Source organism: Globicephala melas, chromosome 2 (genome assembly GCF_963455315.2).
Source record: "Globicephala melas chromosome 2, mGloMel1.2, whole genome shotgun sequence".
Lineage (NCBI taxonomy): Eukaryota > Metazoa > Chordata > Mammalia > Artiodactyla > Delphinidae > Globicephala > Globicephala melas.
In genome coordinates this window covers 116,583,644-116,602,796 of record NC_083315.2, presented here as the reverse complement: position 1 = coordinate 116,602,796, position 19,153 = coordinate 116,583,644, and the positions used below count along the sequence as shown (strand labels likewise).

The window sequence follows — 19,153 nt, the reverse complement described above, 5'->3', positions numbered from 1 at the left end:
TATTAAGATAAAGGGTTCTTAATCTTTTTTGTAGGCCTTATATCCTTATAAGGATTTAATTACAGTTATTGATCCTCTCCCCAGGAAACTGTACATATATTTACTATTTACCAAATGCCACATGATTTTGTTACAACAGCACCCCACTTCCAGGTACCAATTTTTCTTTCAGTTAAATATCACCATATAAGAACTGTAACAAAATTTTTTAAGATTTATATGGAAACACAAAAGATCCTGAATAGCCAAAACAATCTTGCAAAAGAAGAATGGAGGAATCATGCTCCCTGATCTCAGACTATACTACAAAGCTAGAGTTGTCAGAACAGTATGGTACTGGCACAAAAACAGAAATATAGATCAATGGTACAGGATAGAATGCCCAGAGATAAACCCATGCACATATGGTCACCTAATTTATGACAAAGGAGCCAAGAACATACAATGGAGAAAAGACAGCCTCTTCAATAAGTGGTGCTGGGAAAACTGGACAGCTACATGTAAAAGAATGAAATTAGAATACTCCCTAACACCATACACAAAAATAAACTCCAAATGGATTAAAGACCTAAATGTAAGACCGGACACTACAAAACTCTTAGAGGAAAACATAGGAAAAACACGCTTTGACATAAACCACAGTAAGATCTTTTTTGACCCACCTCCTAGAGTAATGGAAATAAAAACAAAAATAAACAAATGGGACTTAATTAAACTTAAAAGCCTTTGCACAGCAAAGGAAACCATAAACAAGATGAAAAGACAACCATCAGAATGGGAGAAAATATTTGCAAATGAAACAACAGACAAAGGATTAATCTCTACAATATACAAACAGCTCATGGAGCTCAACATCAAAAAAACAAACAATCCAAGTAAAAAATGGGCAGAAAACCTAAATAGACATTTCACCAAGGAAGACATACAGGTGGCCAAGAGGCACATGAAAAAATGCTCAACATCTAATTATTAGAGAAATGAAAATCAAAATGTAATGAGGTATCACCTCACACCAGTCAGAATGGCCATCATGAAAAAATCTACAAATAATAAATGCTGGAAAGGGTGTGGTGAAAAGGGAACCCTCCTGCACTGTTGGTGGGAATGTAAATTGAAACAACCACTATAGAAAACAGTATGGAGGTTCCTTAAAAAACTATAAATGGAACTACCATATGACCCAGCAATCCCACTACTGGTCATATATCCTGAGAAAACCATAATTCAAAAAGAGACATGTACCACAATGTTCATTGCAGCACTATTTACAATAGCCAGGACATGGAACAAACCTAAATGTCCACCGACAGATAAATGGATAAAGAAGATGTGGCACATATATACAACGGACTATTACTCAGCCATAAAAAAAAAACGAAATTGAGTTATGTGCAGTGAGATGGATGGACCCAGATTCTGTCATACAGAGTGAAGTAAGTCAGAAAGAGAAAACAAATACAGTATGCTAACGCATATATATGGAATCTAAAAAAAAAAAGAAATGTTACTGATGAACCTAGTTGCAGGGCAGGAATAAAAATGTACACATAGAGAATGGACTTGAGGACACAGGGTGGGAGGGGTATGCTGGGGTGAAGTGAGAGTAGCATCGACATGTATACACTACCGAAAGTAAGATAGTTAGCTAGTGGGAAGCAGCAGCATAACACAGGGAGATCAGCTCGGTGTTTTGCGATGACCTAGAGGGGTGGGATTGGGAGGATGGGAGGGAGGCTCAAGAGGGAGGGGATATGGGGACATGTGTATGCATATGGCTGATCCACTTTGGTGTACAACAGAAACTAACACAGTACTGTGAAGCAATTATACTCCAATAAAGATCTATTAAAAAAAAGTCTACATTAGGAAATCAAAGTTAAAACTGATTTATGTATTGAAATAACAATCCATAGAGGGGAAACGTCTTTATCCTAACTATACAAATAACTATACCCAAAGTAACCAGAAAAAAGCAATTATTTCGCTAACATTTAAAAATTCTTGGGGATTCCCTGGCTGCCCAGTGGTTAGGACTTGATGCGCTCACTGCCAGGGGCCGAGGTTCGATCCCCGGTCAAGGAACTAAGATCCTGCAATTTATGTGGCACAGCCAAACAAATAAAAATTAAAAACCTCATGTGTACTCAAACCGTGGCATATGTGAAAATGGATTACTTTCAAGATTCCAATTCATTTTTCCTTTATAGTCTAAATTAAGAGACTTTATTACACAAACAGGCAAAAGAAAAAAATCATTGCTGGGCAGTATCTGTACTAACAATCAGGAAAAAAGTACACCTGAATTCTATAATAAATTAGCATTTCATTTTTCAAGTAACTCTGTATTTCAATCTTGAAAAAAAATCCTCATGGAAAATAAAATGTGCTTGTATCCAACCAAGAATAAGTTTATTTTAAAGGAGCAACTCCTAGCTTGGTTCAAAATTATTATTACAACCAAACCAGCTAAAGGAATAGGAATTTTCTCTCAAAAACTAATAAAAATAATATTTTCCACCCTTTAATAATGAATGAAATTAAACACATAAGCATTTTGTATTTACTGAAGGCATCTAAATGTTATCTGAAAGACTTTAAAACTTCACAGGAAAAAAAAACTGTAAATCAAGAAACTTCTTAATCATTACATCATTTGTACTACTTTAAGCTGTTAACATCTATGAAAACAAAAAAGTACTGCACAAAGGGAATGTGTAAAAGAAAAGTGTAATAAATGCATCTGTCACTCTGAAGAGAAAAGATTTGTCCAAACTAGTCCCTCCCAATTGCACTGGTGACATTCAAACAATAGATTGCTTTTCTTTGCCCAGATCCTGGTAGGTTCCCTGATTTATACCTCCAATGAGCAAAACTTTGTTCCTAGGATAGGGAAACATAAAATTTGAAAAGCAAAGGGCCAAGGAAATGTTTAAATACTATTTAAAATGTTTAAATACTATACAGCTATTTAAAAGAATAAATTAAAAATCAATCTCCATTGATGTGTGTCAAAAAATAAGCTGCAGAATAATGTGTACCATATGTTCTTATTTTTATAAGAAAAAACCCTATATATATATGTATGTGTACACATTTGTACTAAAGACTTAAGATAAATAGAAGGATAAACAACAAGTATCGGTTACTGTTGGTGAGTTAAAGGGGATTTAGAAGAGAATTTATTACTGTTTCCCTATGTTTCTTCTTAAAACTTGTAAAAATAAATTTTATAAAGAATCTGGTAACATTTTAATTAAAGTTTCTGTTTTGAAGTAATTGTAGATTCATATTCACTTGTAGCAAATAATACAGAGATATCCCACGTACCCTTTATCAGCTTTCCCCAATGGGAATATCATGCAAAAGTATAATACAAAATCACAGGCAGGATACTGACACTGACACAATCAAGATACAAAACATCTCCATCACCATGAGGCTTTCCCATGTCGCCTTTCTAAAGCTATACATACTTCCCTCTCACCCTCCCCTACTCCAAGCCTGTCCTCAACCCCTGGCAGCCACAAATCTATTCTCCATTCTTAGAATTTAGTCATTTTAAGAATGTTGTATAAATGGAATTATACAGTATGTAACATGTTGAGATTGGATTTTTTGCTTCAGCATAATTTTCTGGGGATTCATCCAAATTGTTGCACCTATCAATACTTTATTTCTTTTTATTACTGAGTAATATAAGACCATTTACCCCTTGAAGGACATCTGGGTTATTTCTAGTTTTTGGTTATTAAGTACTACAAGCATCTATGAACATTCATCTCAGGTTTTTGTTTGAATATAAATTTTCATTTCTCTAGGAAAAATGCACTGCTTTACCTCTGTCCCATAAATTTTGATATTTTGTACTTTTATTTTAATTTAGTTCAATTTTTTAAAATTCTCTGAGGCTTCCCCATTGACCCACGGATTATTTAGAACTCTAATGTTTAGTTCCCAAGTGTTTGGAGATTTTCTTATTAACAGTCTGTTATTAATTTCTAGTTTGATTCCATTATGAGCAGAGAACACACTCTATATGAGTCAATTCTTTTTTTTTAAACATCTTTATTGGAGTACAATTGCTTTGTAATGCTGTGTTAGTTTCAGCTGTATAACGAAGTGAGTCAGCTATACGTATACATATATCCCCATATCCCCTCCCTCTTGCGTCTCCCTCCCACCTTCCCTATCCCACCCCTCTAGGTGGTCACAAAGCACTGAGCTGATCTCCCTGTGCTACGTGGCTGCTTCCCGCTAGCTATCTATTTTACATTTGGTAGTGTACATATGTCCATGCCAATCTCTCACTTCGTCACAGCTTCCCCTTCCTCCTCCCCGTGTCCTCATGTCCATTCTCTACATCTGTGTCTTTATTCCTGTCCTGCCCCTAGGTTCTTCAGAACCATTTTTTTTTAATTCCATATATATGTTAGCATATGGTATTTGTTTTTCTCCTTCTGACTTACATCACTCAGTATGACAGACTCTAGGTCCATCCACCTCACTACGAATAACTCAATTTCGTTTCCTTTTATGGCTGAGTAATATTCCATTCTATATATGTGCCCCATCTTATTGATCCTTTCATCTGTCAATGGACACTTAGTTTGCTTCCATGTCCTGGCTATTGTAAATAGAGCTGCAATGAACATTGTGGTACATGACTCTCTTTGAATTACGGTTTTCTCAGGGTATATGCCCAGTAGTGGGATTGCTGGGTTGTATTATAGTTCTATTTTTCATTTTTTAAGGAACCTCCATACTGTTCTCCATAGTGGCTGTATCGATTTCCTTTCCAACCAACAGTTCAAGAGGGTTCCCTTTTCTCCACACCCTCTCCAGCATTTATTGTTTGTAGATTTTTTCATGATGGCCATTCTGACTGGTGTGAGGTGACACCTCATTGTAGTTTTGATTTGCATTTCTCTAATGATTAATGTTGTTGAGCATCCTTTCATGTGTTTGTTAGCAATCTGTATATCTTCTTTGGAGAAATGTCTATTTAGGTCTTTTGCCCATTTTTGGATTGGGTTGTTTTTTTGATATTGAGCTGCTTGTAAATTTTGGAGATTAATCCTTTGTCAGTTGCTTCATTTGCAAATATTTTCTCCCATTCTGAGGGTGGTCTTTTCATCTTGTTTATGGTTTCTTTTGCTGTGAAAAAGCTTTTAAGTTTAATTAAGTCCCATTTGTTTGTTTTTGTTTTTATTTCCATATCTCTAGGAGGTGGGTCAAAAAGGATCTTACGGTGATTTATGTCATAGAGTGTTCTGCCTATGTTTTCCTCTAGGAGTTTTATAGTGTCCGGCCTTACATTTAGGTCTTTAATCCATTTTGAGGTTATTTTTGTGTATGATGTTAGGGAGTGTTCCAATTTCATTCTTTTACATGTAGCTGTCCAGTTTTCCCAGCACCACTTATTGAAGAGGCTGTCTTTTCTCCATTGTATATTCTTACCTATTTTATCAAAGATAAGGTGACCATATGTGCAAGCGTTTATCTCTGGGCTTTCTATCCTGTTCCATTGATCTATATTTCTGTTTTTGTGCCAGTGCCATACTGTCTTGATTACTGTAGCTTTGTAGTATAGTCTAAAGTCCGGGAGCCTGATTCCTCCAGCTCCGTTTTCTTTCTCAAGATTGCTTTGGCTATTATGGGTCTTTTATGTTTCCATACAAATTGTGAAATTTTTTGTTCTAGTTCTGTGAAAAATGCCACTGGTAGTTTGATAGGGATTGCATTGAATCTGTAGATTGCTTTGGGTACTATAGTCATTTTCACAATGTTGATTCTTCCAATCTAAGAACATGGTATATCTCTCCATCTGTTTGTATCATCTTTAATTTTTTTCATCAGTGTCATAGCTTTCTGCACACAGGTCTTTTGTCTCCTTAGGTAGGTTTACATCTAGGTATTTTATTCTTATTGTTGCAATGGTAAATGGGAGTGTTTCCTTTATTTCTCTTTCAGATTTTTCATCATTAGTGTATAGGAATGCAAGAGATTTCTGTGCATTAATTTTGTATCCTCCTACTTAATCAAATTCATCGATTAGCTCTAGTGGTTTTCTGGTAGCATCTTTAGGATTCTCCATGAAGAGTATCATGTCTTCTGCAAACAGTGACATCTTTACTTCTTCTTTTCCGATTTGGATTCCTTATATTACTTTTTCTCTGATTGCTGTGGCTAAAACTTCCAAAACTACGTTGAATAGTAGTGGTGAGAGTGGACAACTTTGTCTTGTTCTTGACCTTAGAGGAAATGGTTTCAGTTTTTCACCATTGAGAACAATGTTGGCTGTGGGTTTGTCATATATCGTCTTTATTATGTTGAGGTAAGTTCCCTCTGTGCCTACTTTCTGGAAGGTTTTTATCATAAATGGGTGTTAAATTTTGTCAAAAGCATTTTCTGCATCTATGGAGATGATCGTATGGTTTTTCTCCTTCAATTTGTTAATATGGTTTATCACATTGATTGATTTGCATATACAGAAGAATCCTTGCATTCCTGGGATAAACCCCACTTGATCATGGTGTATGATCCTTTTAATGTGCTGTTGGATTCTGTTTGCTAGTATTTTGTTGAGGATTTTTGCATCTATGTTCATCAGGGATATTGGCCTGTAGTTTTCTTTCTTTGTGACACCTTTGTCTGATATTGGTATCAGGATGATGGTGGCCTCGTAGAATGAGCTTGGGAGTGTTCTTCCCTCTGCTATATTTTGGAAGAGCTTGAGGAGGATAGGTATTAGCTCTTCTCTAAATGTTTGATAGAATTTGCCTGTGAAGCCATCTGGTCCTGGGCTTTTGTTTGTTGGAAGATTTTTAATCACAGCTGCAATTTCAGTGCTTGTAATTGGTCTGTTTATATTTTCTATTTCTTCCTGGTTCAGTCTCAGAATGTTGTGTTTTTCTAAGAATTTGTCCATTTCTTCCAGGTTGTCCATTTTATTGGCATATAGTTGCTTATAGTAATCTCTCATGATCCTTTGTATTTCTGCAGTGTCAGTTGTTACTTCTCCTTGTTCATTCCTAATTCTATTGAGTCTTCTCCCTTTTTTTCTTGACGTGTCTGGCTAAAGGTTTATCAATTTTGTTTATCTTCTCAAAGAACCAGGTTTAGTTTTACTGATCTTTGCTATTGTTTCCTTCATTTCTTTTTCCTTTACTTCTGATCTGATCTTTATGATTTCTTTCCTTCTGCTTTGGGGTTTTTTTAATCTCCTTTCTCTAACTGCTTTAGGTGTAAGGTTAGGTTGTTTATTTGAGATGTTTCTTGTTTCTTGAGGTAGGATTGTATTGCTATAAGCATCCCTCTTAGAACTGCCTTTGCAGCATCCCATAGGTTTTGGGTCGTCGTGTTTACATTGTCATTTTTTTCTAGGTATTTTTTGACCTCCTCTTTGATTTCTTCAGTGATCTTTTGGTTGTTTAGTAGTGTATTATTTAGCCTCCATGTGTTTGTATTTCTTACAGATTTTTTCCTGTAATTGATATCTAGTCTCATAGCGTTGTTGTCAGAAAAGATAACCTGATACGATTTCAATTTTCTTATATCTACCAAGGTTTGATTTGTGACCCAAGATATGATCTATCCTGGAGAATGTTCCATGAGTGCTTGAGAAGAAAGTGTATTCTGTTGTTTCTGGATGGAATGTCCTATAAATATCAATTAAGTCCATCTTGTTTAATGTATCATTTAAAGCTTGTGTTTCCTTATTTATTTTCATTTTGGTTGATCTGTCCATTGGTGAATGTGGGATGTTAAAGTCCCCTACTATTATTGTGTTACTGTCAATTTCCCCTTTTATGGCTGTTAGCATTTGCCTTATGTATTGAAGTGCTCCTATGTTGGGTGCATAAATATTTACAACTCTTATATCTTCTTCTTGGATTGAGCCCTTGGGCATTATGTAGTGTCCTTCTTTGTCTCTTATAATAGTCTTTATTTTAAAGTCTATTTTGTCTGATATGGGAATTGCTACTCCAGCTTTCTTTTAATTTCTATTTGCATGGAATATCTCTTTCCATCCCTTCACTTTCATTCTGTATGTGTCCCTAGGTCTGAAGTGGGTTTCTTGTACACAGCACATATATGGGTCTTGGTTTTGTATCCACTCAGCCAGTCTGTGTCTTTTGGTTGGAGCATTTAATCCATCTACATTTAAGGTAATTACCGATATATATGTGCTTATTCGCATTTTCTTAATTGTTTTCGATTTGTTATTGTAGGTCTTTTCCTTCTCTTGTGTTTCCTGCCTAGAGAGGTTTCTTTAGCATTTGTTGTAAAACTGGTTTGGTGGTGCTGAATTCTCTTAGCTTTTGCTTGTCTGTAAAGCTTTTGATTTCTCTGATGAATCTGAATGAGATCCTTGCTGGGTAGAGTAATCTTGGTTGTAGGTTTTTCCCTTTCATCACTTTAAATATGTCCTGCCACTTCCTTCTGGCTCGGAGAGTTTCTGCTGAAAGATCAGCTCTTAACATTATGGGGATTCCCTTGTATGTTATTTGTTGTTTTTCCCTTGCTTTTTTTTTTTTTTTTTTTTGCTGTACGCGGGCTTCTCACTGTTGTGGCCTCTCCCGTTGCAGAGCACAAGCTCCGGACGTGCAGGCTCAGCAGCCATGGCTCACGGGCCCAGCCGCTCCGCAGCACATGGGACCTTCCCAGACCGGGACACGAACCTGTGTCCCCTGCATTGGCAGGCGGACTCTCAACTACTGCGTCACCAGGGAAGCCTCTCCCTTGCTGTTTTCAATATTTTTAATTTTTGATAGTTTGATTAATATGTGTCTTGATGTGTTTCTCCTCGGATTTATCCTGTATGGGCCTCTCTGCGTTTCCTGGACTTGATTGACTATTTCCTTTCCCATATTAGGGAACTTTTCAACTATAATCTCTTCAAATATTTTCTCAGTCCCTTTCTTTCTCTCTTCTTCTGAGACCTCTATGATCTGAATGTTGGTGCATTTAATGTTGTCCCAGAGGTCTCTGAGTCTGTCCTCAATTCTTTTCATTCTATTTTCTTTAATCTGCTCTGTGGTAGTTATTTCCACTATTTTATCTTCCAGGTCACTTATCTGTTCTTCTGCCTCAGTTTTTCTGCTATTGATTCCTTCTAGAGAATCTTTCATTTCATTTATTGTGTTGTTCATCATTTTTTGTTTGCTCTTTAGCTCTTCTAGGTCCTTGTTAAACATTTCTTGTATTTTCTCCATTCTATTTCCAAGATTTTGGATCATCTTTACTATCATTACTCTGAATTCTTTTTCAGGTAGACTGCCTACTTCCTCTTCATTTGTTTGGGCTGGTGGGTTTTTACCTTGCTCCTTCATCTGCTCTGTGTTTCTCTGTCTTCTCATTTTGCTTACTGTGTTTGGGGTCTCCTTTTCGCAGGCTGCAGGTTTGTAGTTCCCTGTGTTTTTGGTGTCTGCCCCCAGTGGCTAAGGTTGGTTCAGTGGGTTGTGTAGGCTTCCTGGTGGAGGGGACTGGTGCCTGTGTTCTGGTGGATGAGGCTGGATCTTGTCTTTCTGGTGGGCAGGACCACATCCGGTGGTGTGTTTTGGGGTGTCTGTGAGCTTATTATGATGTTAGGCAGCCTCTCTGCTAATGGGTGGGGTTGTGTTCCTGCCTTGCTAGTTGTTTGGTCTAGGGTTTCCAGCACTGTAGCTTGCTGGTCTTTGAGTGGAGGTGGGTCTTAGTGTTGAGATGGAGATCTCTGGGAGAGCTTTCGCCATCTGATATTACGTGGAGCCGGGAGGTCTCTGGTTGACCAATGTCCTGAACTCAGCTCTCCCACCTCAGAGGCACAGGCCTGATACCTGGCCAGAGCACCAAGACCCTGTCAGCCACACAGGTTTTGGGAAGTCTGAGCAACCAAACCAAAAAACAAATCCACCAATGATAACAAGCGCTAGAAACCATACTAAAAAAAAAAAAAAACAGACAGAACCCTAGGACAAATGGTAATAGCAAAGCTATACAGACAAAATCACACAGAGAAGCATAGGCATACACACTCACAAAAAGGAGAAAAAGGAAAATATATATCTATATATAAAAAAAAGAAAGAGTGTAACCAAATCAATAAACAAATCCACCAATGATAAGCTCTAAGTACTAAACTAAGATAAACACAAAACCAGAAACGAATTAGACCCAGAAAGCAAACCCCAAGTCTACAGTTGCTCCCAAAGTCCACCGCCTCAATTTTGGGATGATTCGTTGTCTATTCAGGTATTCCACAGATGTAAGGTACATCAAGTTTATTGTGGAGGTTTAATCCGCTCCTCCTGAGGCTGCACAGTGAATTTTCCTTTCTCTTCTTTGTTCACACAGCTCCTGAGGTTCAGCTTTGGATTTGGGCCCCCTCTGTTTGTAGGTCACCTGAGGGCATCTGTTCCCCACCCAGACAGGATGGTGTTAAAGTAGCAGCTGATTAGGGGGCTCTGGCTCACTCAGGCCAGGGGGTGGGAGGGGTACGGATGTGGCACAAGCCTGCGGTGGCAGAGGCCAGCGTGATGTTGCACCAGCCTGAGGTGCGCTGTGTGTTGTCCCAGGGAAGTTGTCCCTTGATCACAGGACCCTGGCAGTGGCAGGCTGCACAGGCTCCCGGAAGGGGAGGTGTGGATAGTGACCCGTGCTTGCACACAGGATTCTTGGTGGCTGAAGCAGCAGTGCTAGCATTTCATGCCTGTCTCTGGTGTTCGTGCTGATAGCCACAGCTCATGCCCGTCTCTGGAGCTTGTTTAGGTGGTGCTCTGAATCCCCTCTCTTCACACACCCCAAAACAATGGTCTCTTGCCCCTTAGGCAGTTTCAGACTTTTTCCCAAACTCCCTCCCAGCTAGCTGTGGTGCACTAGCCCCCTTCAGGCTGTGTTCACACCGCCAACCCCAGTCCTCTCCCTGGGATCTGACCTCCAAAGCCAGAGCCTCAGCTCCCAGCCCCCACCCACCCCAGCAGGTGAGCAGAGAAGCCCCTCAGGCTGGTGAGTGCTGGTCAGCACTGATCCTCTGTGCGGGAATCTCTCTGCTTTGCCCTCTGCACCCCTGTTGCTGCACTCTCCTCCATGGCTCCAAAGCTTCCCCCCCCCCAGCCACCACCCATCTCCGCTCTTGAAGGGGTTTCCTAGTGTGTGGAAAAATTTCCTCCTTCACAGCTCCCTCCCAGAGGTGCAGGTCCCATCCCTATTCTTTTGTCTCTGTTTTTTCTTTTTTCTTTTGCCCTACCCAGGTACGTGGGGAATTTCTTGCCTTTTGGGAAGTCTGAGGTCTTCTGCCAGCGTTCAGTAGGTGTTCTGTAGGAGTTGTTCCACATGTAGATGTATTTCTGATGTGTCTGTGGGGAGGAAGATTATCTCCACGTCTTACTCCTCTGCCATCTTGAAGGTCTCCCCTGATGTCAATGCTTTTCAACTTACTGACGTTCATTTTTATGAACCAGATATGGTCTTAGTATATGTCACATGGACAGTGACAAAAATGTGCCTTCTGCTGCCGTTAGGTGCAGTGTTCTAAAAATGTACATTCGATCCTGATGTTTGATGGTATTGTTGAGTTCTATATTCTTGGGAAATTTCTATCTAGTTTTCTATCAATTGTTGAAAGAAGGGTGTTGACATCTTCAACTATGTAGATTCATCTATTTCTCCTTTCAGTTTTTACTTCACATATTTTTTCAGCTCTGTTGTTTGGTTCATACAAATTTAGGATTGCTTTGTCTTCTTAATGGATTGAACCTTTTATCATATTATAATGCCCATTGTGTCTCTAGTAATTTTCTTTGTTCTGAAGTCTACTTTAACTGAAATTAATATAGCCCCTCCTATTTTCTTTTGAAGAAGGTGTGCCTGATGTTTTTTCATGCTTTATTTTAAACCTGCCTATATCATTATACTGGAAGTATGTTTCTTGTAAACAATATATAGTTGTGTTATATATGGAATCCACTTGCCAATCTCTGCTTTCAATCAGTATATGTAGACCATTTACCTTTAATGTTGCTATCGATATATTTGAGTTTGAAACTGCTTCCTTATTTCTTGTTTTCTTTTTATTCTCTGCTTTTTGCTTATGTTTACTTTTTACCTGCCTTCCTGTGGGTTACTTAAAATTTTTAAATTCTATTTTGATTTATCTATAATGTTTTTTGAGTGAGTCTCTTTGTATAGCTTTTTTGGTCATTGCTCCAGATAGTACATTATATATACATAACTTATTACAGTCTACTGGAATTGTTATTTTCCAATTACAGTGAACTATAGAAACCATATTCCTTTTATATCTATTTACCTTCCCCTATTTATAATTGTCTTAAATATTTCCTCTACATACATTTAAAATCACATCAAACAGCCTTATAATTTTAGCATCAACCATCAAATACATTTGAAAAGCTCAGGAGAAGGAATGCCTATTGTATTTAGCCATAGTTTTTGCTTATTATATTCTTTCTTTCTTCCTGGTGTTTGTTCCAAGTCTTTTCTTCTAATCATTCCTTTCTATTTAGAGAACTTCCTTTAGTCATCCTTTTAGGGTAAGACTGCAAGTGACAAATTCTCTTAGCTTTCCTTCATCTGAGAATGTCTTGATTTTCCCTACATTCTTGAAGGATAATTTGCCTAGATACAGAATTTTGGGTGGACAGTTCTTTTCTTTCAGCATTTGAAAATGCTGTGCCAATCCTTCTGGCCTCCATGGTTTCCAGTGAGAAATCCCGTCATTCAAGTTGCTTTTCCCTATACGTAACACATTGTTTCTCTCTCATTGCTTTCAAAGGCTTTTTCTTTTTCTTTAGTTTTCAAAAGTTTGACTATTACATGTTTTGGTGTGGATTCCTTTGGGTTTCTTTGGTTTGGGCTTTTGTCATTTTCCAGAACTTTGATGGCAGGAAGGTTAGATCTTCTGTTATAGTCCCACAAGTCCCTGAGGCTCTATTTTTTTCCCCCAGTCTATTGTCTCTCTATTGTTCAGACTGAGAAAATTGTATTGTTCCATCCTTGTGTTCATTGATTCTTTCCACTATCTCCCCTCCGTTCAGTTTTTGAGCCATCCATTGAGTTTTATTTCAATTACTGTATTTTTTAGTTCTAAAATTTTTCTTTGGTTCTCTTTATATGTTCTGTTTCTTTACTGAGACTTTCTATTTCTCTGCTAAGACTTTCTCTTTTTCTCATTGTTCCAAGTGTGCTCATTATTATTGCTCATTGGGGCTTTTTTTTTTTTTTGAGGGCCTCTTTAAAATCTTTGTCAGATAATTCTAACATCTCAGTCATCTCAGTGTTGGTATTCATTGTCTTTTTTTATTCCAAGTCTAAATGTTCTCAGTTCTTGGTATAAGTGATTTTCTATTGAAACCTGGACATTTGGGGTATTATGAGAGTCTGGATCTTATTTAAACATTCCTCTGAAACTGCTCTAGTAGGGGCAGTAGGAGGAGGGCCAAGGCTGCCTCATTACTGCCAGGTAGGGGTAGTGGTCCAAATTCCCAGCTTGGTCTCCACTGGCACCAGAGGTAAGGGGCTCCCTGCTATTGCTGGGCGGGAGTAGGAGTTCTGGCCCCCCACTAGGCCTCTACTGATACCATCCTGGTGGGGAGGGACAGAAGTCTCTCATTACCGTTCCCTACAAGGCGTCCAGTGACACTAAGGGGGCACGGGGGGTGGGTAGGGTAGCCTCTTTACTGCCAGGCAGTGTTGAAAGTCTTGACTCTCCACTAACACCACATCATTAGGGAAGGAGTTGGGGTACCTTGTTTCAGCCTGGTAAGAGTGGAAGTTTAGGCTCCCCCCTCAGCCCTGGCTGGCAGGGGTGGGGATAGGGCCATAGGTTTTTCTGTGGTGTTTGACTAAAGTAGCACAGTTATTGTCTAAAAGTTTCATCTTGCTAGGCTGCCCCTTTCTTGATCCTTAGCTACAGAGAGCAGGCTTTGGCTGGGGCTTTTTCTGTCTGCACCCATTGGCATTCTTAGGTTGCCAGCTTCTTTAGCTCCAAATCTGGCAGACATGAGACCAAAAGAAAACCTGAGAACTCATCAGGTTATGTGATTCCTTGGATCCCAAAGTCCCTAGCCAGTCTGCTTCTCTCCACCTTTTGGAGTCTTCTCATGTTTGTTTTATAAATAACATCTAAGGTTTGTACTTAGTTGTACTTAGCAGGAAGAAGAGGCAAAAGTACATCTATTTCATCTTCCCTAAAGTTAAAGGCAGGCATAAGTTTTATGATAAAACATTTGCTTGTGAGCTATACATTATTTGTTTAAAGAAGACCTTGGGACATGAATTCCCTCTTACGTGGGTCATGTTAAGCCATTTTTCTTTTGAGCTATATGGCCAAAAACAACTACACATGACAGAAGCCAGGAAGGGCTGATTCCTTCATCCTCAATTAATATCTGGAAGGTAGTCTCTGAACTTCAGTCTCATATAATTAGAATGTATTTTGTGAGTGATAGTATTGAACTCCTCAGTAAAACAAACATAGGACCTTATAACATTTCTATCCCTCCTGCCATAGTGTATGCATACTGTTTAAGACAGTAGTTCCTAACTAGATGGGAGGTTAAAAGGGGAGCAATTTTGCCCTTCTCCCCAGGGTCTCATTCAGCAACATCTAGAGATATTCCAATTGTTATGACTTGGTGGTGGGGAGGGTGACGAGAGGATCATACTACTGGCATCTACTGGGTAGAGGCCAGGGATAATTCTAAACATCCTACAATTACAGGACAGCCACCCACAAAGAAGGATTATTCAAACAAAAAGTTAAGTGCCAAGGTTGAGAAACCCTGGTTTAGATGTTTGACCTACATTTGACAGCTGAGTTTCATCTTTAGATATTCTGTGCACCTTCTGGCCTATGTAATTGTTTGTGGAACTCTGAATGCTAGGTCTGAAAGGGCTCTGCCCAAACTCTAAACAGAGACAGCACACCCTGCCAGGACTGTCTTATCCTTTGGCTTTCCCTCCGGGGACTGGCTCCAAATTAAGATGTCTAAAGTAAAGAACCATATTCCTTGCTTATCATGGAGAGAACATTGTTTATATAAACTCCAAATGTTTAAAACAAGTGTCCTTATTGTAATCTTAAGAATTTTTAAAATCATAATTTAGATACCACTTTTACGCTTGCATTCTCATCGCTTTCTCTTACCTACCCAGCCATAGCCATTTCGACAAATTCCCCATTGTTCTCTTCTCACCCTAATAAAACTTCTGAAACCAAGATAATGCAAAGCTCCATCTTCTGGAATTGTTGGGTGGGGGGCAGGCAGAGGCAAAGTTTTAAAAGCAAGAACAAAATCTAGCTACACAAAAAAATCAATACAATGGAAGGCAGGATGGGACTGAGGCATTTGAAACTGGCCAAGTCTTACAATGCAGGGCTAGTTAGTGACCCTGGCTTCTGACCCTAATCCTTCAGGCCACTCTCCTACATAAAACAATTCAGGTAACTGAAGCACCAGAAAAGGATACACAAGAGAAATGGAATACCAGAAAGAACAGAATTCACTGTCCCAGGGCCCATTCGTCACTGATACACTCCCTTCTTATATTCTATTCTATTTGAACCCTTCAAAATGTACTTTCTCTATGGGGCCTTGCTCTAAAAGTGTAACTTTCCCCAACTGTACAGGACCTCGAGCCAGCTTCTAATATAGGCCCCTCTTCATGTCACATGCCTTGACTATGTCACAGAGTTCTTCTCACAGGGGCAGGCAATGAGGCTTTGTTCTCTCCATTGAGGCTCTCCAGTGTGCATCCCTGATTCATTTTCTGTTAGGCCCACAGAAAACCTAATTAGAAATACCCATTTTGAAACGGCCTGAGCAGTCACACTGATCTTGTTCAGTAACCGTATCGAGGTATGGGTCTTAACTGAAAACATTTGTCCCATTCTGCCGACAAACATTAGGTCAAAGACGACACTGGGGACTCTTGTCCTTACACGTTTTTGTTTCCCTAATGGGCTTTAGGATCACATTCCTTAAATCACAGCCAAGAGTATATTCTGGGCTGAAACTATTTTAAAGACATAATGTGGCAGCAGTATTCTGTGTACTAACAAGAGGTTTGGAGCTGCAGCCAAGAACAGTAATAGAATCTTCTTCCCCCCTAAGTGCCATTCTCATTACCATTCTCAAAAAAAAAAAACTCTCTCTCTCTCTCTCTCTGTCCTTTCCTCCTTCCCTTCTTCCCTCCCTCTCTCCCTCTCTCTCTTTCTGTGTGGGACTCAGATTCCCCTGCTATTATTTTTACTTTGAAGGTCCCTGTCAAGGCAAAGTCTATATAATGAACAAAATATCTTAAACTATGACCCTATCTAGCTTTGCTCCCTGCTGGGGACGACACATCACAATCAACAAATAGCCAGCCCTGGCATGGTTCCAGTCTACTCTCTGGGGTGTGACCGGCTGGGATGGAATCCCAGCTCTGCTCTGCCTTAGTTGCAGGACTGTGAGCCAATCCTCTTAACCTCACGAAAGCCAGGAAGCCTCTTATGTAAAATGGGGCTCTCATGGGTACCCACCTGATGGGGTTGTCATTGGGACAAATAATAACTTATAGTCTCTATAATTGGGAAGACCTAGAAAGTAAATTTTTTAAAGATATTTTAGGAGAACGGTTTTCACTGAAAATAGTACAGAACTCATAAATTCAACTTATTAGTAATATACTGATCTTCTTAAGATATAGATTCACTGTTAATAAACTGTACAGAAAAAGACTCTTTCATATAAAACATCTGCTAAATCAATACTAAATAATCACAAAGACTTTGAAAGGAAAGGTTACCAGTGATGCATTACTCAGGTCTAAAAACTAATGTTCTTTGTACCAGTTTTTGAAATATACTCTCAATTATTTTCACTTTTTAAAGAGGATATACTCCCTCGATGGAAAATTCAAAGAACCTGAATAACACCCCAGCGTTTTGTCTAGCTTATAACACACCACATGCACTTATTTTATGTTTGTATCCTTAAGTTACATTTACCCAGGAGAAATACTACTCTCCTTTTGGGTCACCTACTTCCATTTTAATGTCGTAGTTCTGGCCGAGGACGCTCTGGATGAGCTCTTTGATGCTCGGGTTGGAGGCCTGCTGGGCCTCGGACTGAAGCGGGGCGATGATCTCGATGGATGCCGGGATCGCTCGCACGGGCTGCGGGTCCTGCGGGGCGGCCTCCCGCGCGTCACTCGGCGGATCGCTCTCGCGGTCGGTTTTGGAAACCGACACGGGGGCTTCCCGCGACTCGCCGCGCGAGCCCTCGCGCAGGAAGCGGGTGTGAATTCTCACTTCACTCCGCCGGCCGGCCGCCTCCGAGTCTCCCTCGTCTCCGGACAGGGAGCCGCCCTTCGTCTCTCTGGCCTTGCGGGCCTCCGCGAGCCGAGCCGGCTCCTGGCTCGCGTCGCGGCCCCCGGCCGGGTCGAGGACCGGCTTGGAGCCCGCGGGCCGTGGGCTCCTGGCGCCCTGGTGCGCCCGGACCTTCCCCCTGGGCGCAGGTGGCGGCATCAGGACCACGGGTCTGGACGTGCCCGCCCTGGAGGCGATGACCGGCGGCTTCTTCTGGGGCCAGTGCCGGAGGAACACGGAGCTCCGCAAGTAGAAGTCCTGGGGGCAGAAGGGCTGGGTCTTCCCGGAAGCGGCCGCCTCGCTCGGGCCCCGGGGCCGCGCTGCGCCTCGGGGCGCCGGCTGCGGGAGGGCCGCATCGAGGGGCGCACGGCCTTTGGCCCGAGGGGAGTCTGGTGGCTTTTGGGGTCCGGCGCGGGAAACGCTCCACTTCCCCCCATGCCGGGCCGGACCGGGGACCCGGAGGCCGAAAACAGGGACTTCACCCACAGCCGGCTTGGAGGCCAACTTCTCCTTGAATCGGAGAAATTCCTTTTTAGTCTCCTTGTGAACCTTCTCAATCTCTTTAAAGATGTACGATTCTTCTTTGTATTTCAGTCCAAAGTGCTTAGAAATCGTGGACATCTGGACTAATTTGTCCTGTGAAATAACAGTAAATTAATATTATACATATATACATGAAAACTACTGATAAACAAAATTCCAGCTCAGAAAAGCTTCTCATGGTAGAGCGCTCACTGTGCTTGCTGAAGCACGATGGGTAGTATTCGTTTATATCATTTTAAGTCCAACTATTGGCCTTTTCACAGGAATAATGAAAAAGCTTTAAATCAGTAACATTTTCACAGTGAGAGTTTCCGAAACCCCTACTGGGTTTACTTTAACGTTTCTTTAGACTATAATGTAGTGCCCCAATTCCAGGCAAGAGAGACCACACTCCACATAGGCCTAGAAAATCTAAAGTAACCCTGCCAAGAAGAGAGAACAGAGGTCAAATGTGGCCTCGATCCTACCTGCAAACATGTTTTTCAATTGCTCAGCGTTTTTCAAAAATATTAATTCATAGCCAACGATTTTAAATTGAGAGATTTTCATATAAAATGCAGATTTGCAGTTTCTCTGGAAAAAAAAAAAATGAAGGCTCTGGCAATTCAAGACCCAAATCCCTACTCTTGTGGCAGGGTAGCAATTTCCCTTTACTTCTCCAGCTGGTCCCAGGTGTCTCCATTTCTTACCCAGCCCACTTGCCTCAATGTTTGACAAGAAATAAAGCAGAGTGTATGAAGGGCGAGAGGTGATCAGCCACAAGGTAGGCTGCAGTGAGATCAGGAGGCCTTGAATGCCGAGTGTTTGTACTTTTTCTGTGGGCTACTGGAAACCATTCAAAAACTTTTAACAGAATAGTGGCTTGATAGGTTCTGGGGCTTGGGGGATACTAATGTTAAGTGGGAGAAAGAATAGAGAGAGGGCAAGTATGAGTCTGCAAGGCCTAAGGCCTGGGTTTGGTAACAGAGCCGAGTGAAAATACTATATAAGGTAAAACTGATAGGATCTGGCCAATGACTAGGAATAAATCAAATAGCAACTTTGAATCGCTTTGATGAAGTCTTGGTCATAACCAAGTACATAAGAAAGCTGTTGCTAGTCACTGAACTTTACGCTTAAAAACTGTTAAGATGGTAAATTTTATGTTTATGTGTATTATCACAATGTAAAAGAAAAACTTATGCTATTCAGCAGAGCCAGCTATCTATGATTACAAGTGAATTTTGAGATCTTGAAAGCAAGATCAATACCAAAAGC

At 40.3% G+C, this 19,153-nt stretch overlaps 1 protein-coding gene across 1 annotated transcript in view; it reads right to left on the bottom strand.

Annotated features, from left to right (window-relative positions):
• TTC6 (tetratricopeptide repeat domain 6) overlaps window positions 1-17,974 on the bottom strand; it is a 195,040-nt gene extending 177,066 nt beyond the window's left edge. The window contains exon 1 of the mRNA XM_060293608.1: window positions 17,030-17,974. Coding sequence (XP_060149591.1) covers window positions 17,030-17,974 — 945 coding nt within the window. The remainder of the gene's footprint in view (window positions 1-17,029) is intronic.
• Between the last annotated feature and the right edge of the window lie 1,179 nt (window positions 17,975-19,153).